A 2081-nucleotide genomic window follows, 5' to 3' on the forward strand; every position below is an offset into this window, starting at 1 on the left:
ACCAGAGTGCATCAGAGTACACCTGAGTGCATCAGAGTACACCAGAGAACATCAGAGTACATCAGAGTACACCAGAGAACATCAGAGTACACCTGTTTCTGCTCTGACGTTGTATTAAAGTGCAAAGCTGGCATAGTATGAAGCCAGGTTTGATCATCCTTGGGTTTACACCCAGGCCTGCCATCCTGGGAAGAGTCTGCTCAGGTTCTTTGGGTCCATGGCTTGCTGAATGAGCAGGTTGACCTGCCCCCCCACACTGACCACCGTCCCTTCCTCCACCCCCTTTAGCTTCTCCTGCAGCCGCAGCAGCACTCGCTCCGCCACCTTGTTGAAGTTCTGGCTGTCGCTGCAGGATAACAGATACAAAGGTTATTTTGTAATTTGACAGGAAGTAGTGTTTGTGGGTTTTAAATCTAGAGCGAATGTTCCCGACTGTTCAGTCACCTGGATCTACGATGGCTGTCAAGGTCACCTCCTCCCATGGTGGAGTTCAGGGTGGCGTTGAGCTCCTGCTGCTCGTCGTGCTGCAGGTTGAAGGCCTTCAGGGGATTCATGGTCCAGTCAAACAGAGGGTCGTACAGCAGCACCTTCACAGCACACAAAACAAAGAACATTGTTGTTTTGTGCGTCGATTAAAGGAACTAAAGGTCAGCAGAGGGGGCTGTGTGTTGTGCTCTATGCCCGTATGTACCTCTACAATTGTCAGCAGAGCTTCTTGGGAGCTCCTCATCACCTCCATCGTCTTTTCACAGCATCTGACGACATAAAACAACAAAGAGCGCAGCTAAAGCTTAATTGTTTTTTCATTCAACCTTTATTTATACAGGTTAGTTCCATTGAGCCTCGGGGACTCATTTACAAGAGAGACCTGATTTTAACAGAGAGTGATGACAACAGTGGACAATCATAAAAGAAAGCATATAAATTGAGAAGAACAAATGAAAGAAAATGGGATAAAAATTTTAAAAAAAAACGGAACAAAAACAGCTAGGTTGTAACGTGATGTAGAAAACTAAAATCAAGAACATGTCTGCATTGGTTTTTGCCATGAACTTAGCAGATGTTTAAAACCACTTAGAGAGGTCAAGGTCAAGGTCAAGGTCGAGAGCTTCAGATCTTTTTGTAAGATATTCCAGGAAACAGGAGCAGAGAAGGAGAAGGCCCTTTTGCCAAGTTCAGTCCTCACTGAGGGAACACTGCAGGTAATAATGTTCCCTCAGTGATTCCCTTAATGATCACAATCATATAGCAACATGTAGAGCTTTTATTTATTTGCAGCTACTGGAAGTAAAATGTGTAAAAAAAAAGCTAAAATAATTAATTTTAATAATTTTTTATTATTTTTAAATATGGTAGAGCTGCCACCTCTCAGTGAGAAGGTTGCCAGGTCGAAACTCAATTGGGGCCTTTCTGGGTGGAATTCGCATGTTCTCTCTGTGCATGCGTGGGTTTTCTCCGGGTACAGTAGTCCCTCACTTATCGCGGGGGTTACGTTCCAGACACCCCCACAATAAGTGAAAACCCGCAAAGTAGGGACGTTATATTTATTTTAGAATTTATATTGTAAGGCTTTATAAACCCATCCCACACCCTTGCAATGTTCTTAACAATGTTCTAAAATCTCTAAACCATGTGTCAAACTCAAGGCCAGGGGGCCAAATGTGGCCCTCATTGACATCTTATATGGCCCCCAAGATGATGTGTGAAATGTAAAACACTTCTATGTCTTGAATTTTTTCAGTAATCTTTGATTATGATGTAGAAAGTACAACAAAGAACACCAAATGAGACCAATCAAACTCTTGTTGGGGAACCTGTGACTAAGAAAAAATATTGGGTATCTGATTTGAGCTAATTTAGTCTCTGAAATTGGCCCTTAGTTTGAAAAAGGTTTTAATTTTGGCCCCCTTTTGTGAGTGTTTGACACACGAGACCAGCTCGTCTCAGCCGCCTGAGAAAGTAGAGTCTCTGATGAGCTTTCTTGATCAGGCTGGTGGTGTTGTTGCCCCAGCTGAGGTTGTTGTTCAGGTGCACACCCAAGTACATATAACTGGAGACCACTTCCACCGCAGATCCTCCAT

The 2081-nt window shown here is 43.5% G+C and overlaps 1 protein-coding gene across 1 annotated transcript in view; it reads right to left on the reverse strand.

The window, feature by feature from the left end:
* Nucleotides 1-165: 165 nt before the first annotated feature.
* Nucleotides 166-2081, reverse strand: part of atm (ATM serine/threonine kinase) — a 71793-nt gene continuing 69877 nt past the window's right edge. Inside the window, exons 59-61 of the mRNA XM_037678502.1 lie at nucleotides 692-755; nucleotides 445-587; nucleotides 166-346 (exon numbers count right to left, since the gene is read on the reverse strand). Of these exons, the coding sequence (XP_037534430.1) occupies nucleotides 166-346; nucleotides 445-587; nucleotides 692-755 (388 nt within the window). The remainder of the gene's footprint in view (nucleotides 347-444; nucleotides 588-691; nucleotides 756-2081) is intronic.

Source organism: Nematolebias whitei, chromosome 6, assembly GCF_014905685.2.
Source record: "Nematolebias whitei isolate Nwh7 chromosome 6, NemWhi1, whole genome shotgun sequence".
Classification (NCBI taxonomy): Eukaryota; Metazoa; Chordata; class Actinopteri; order Cyprinodontiformes; family Rivulidae; genus Nematolebias; species Nematolebias whitei.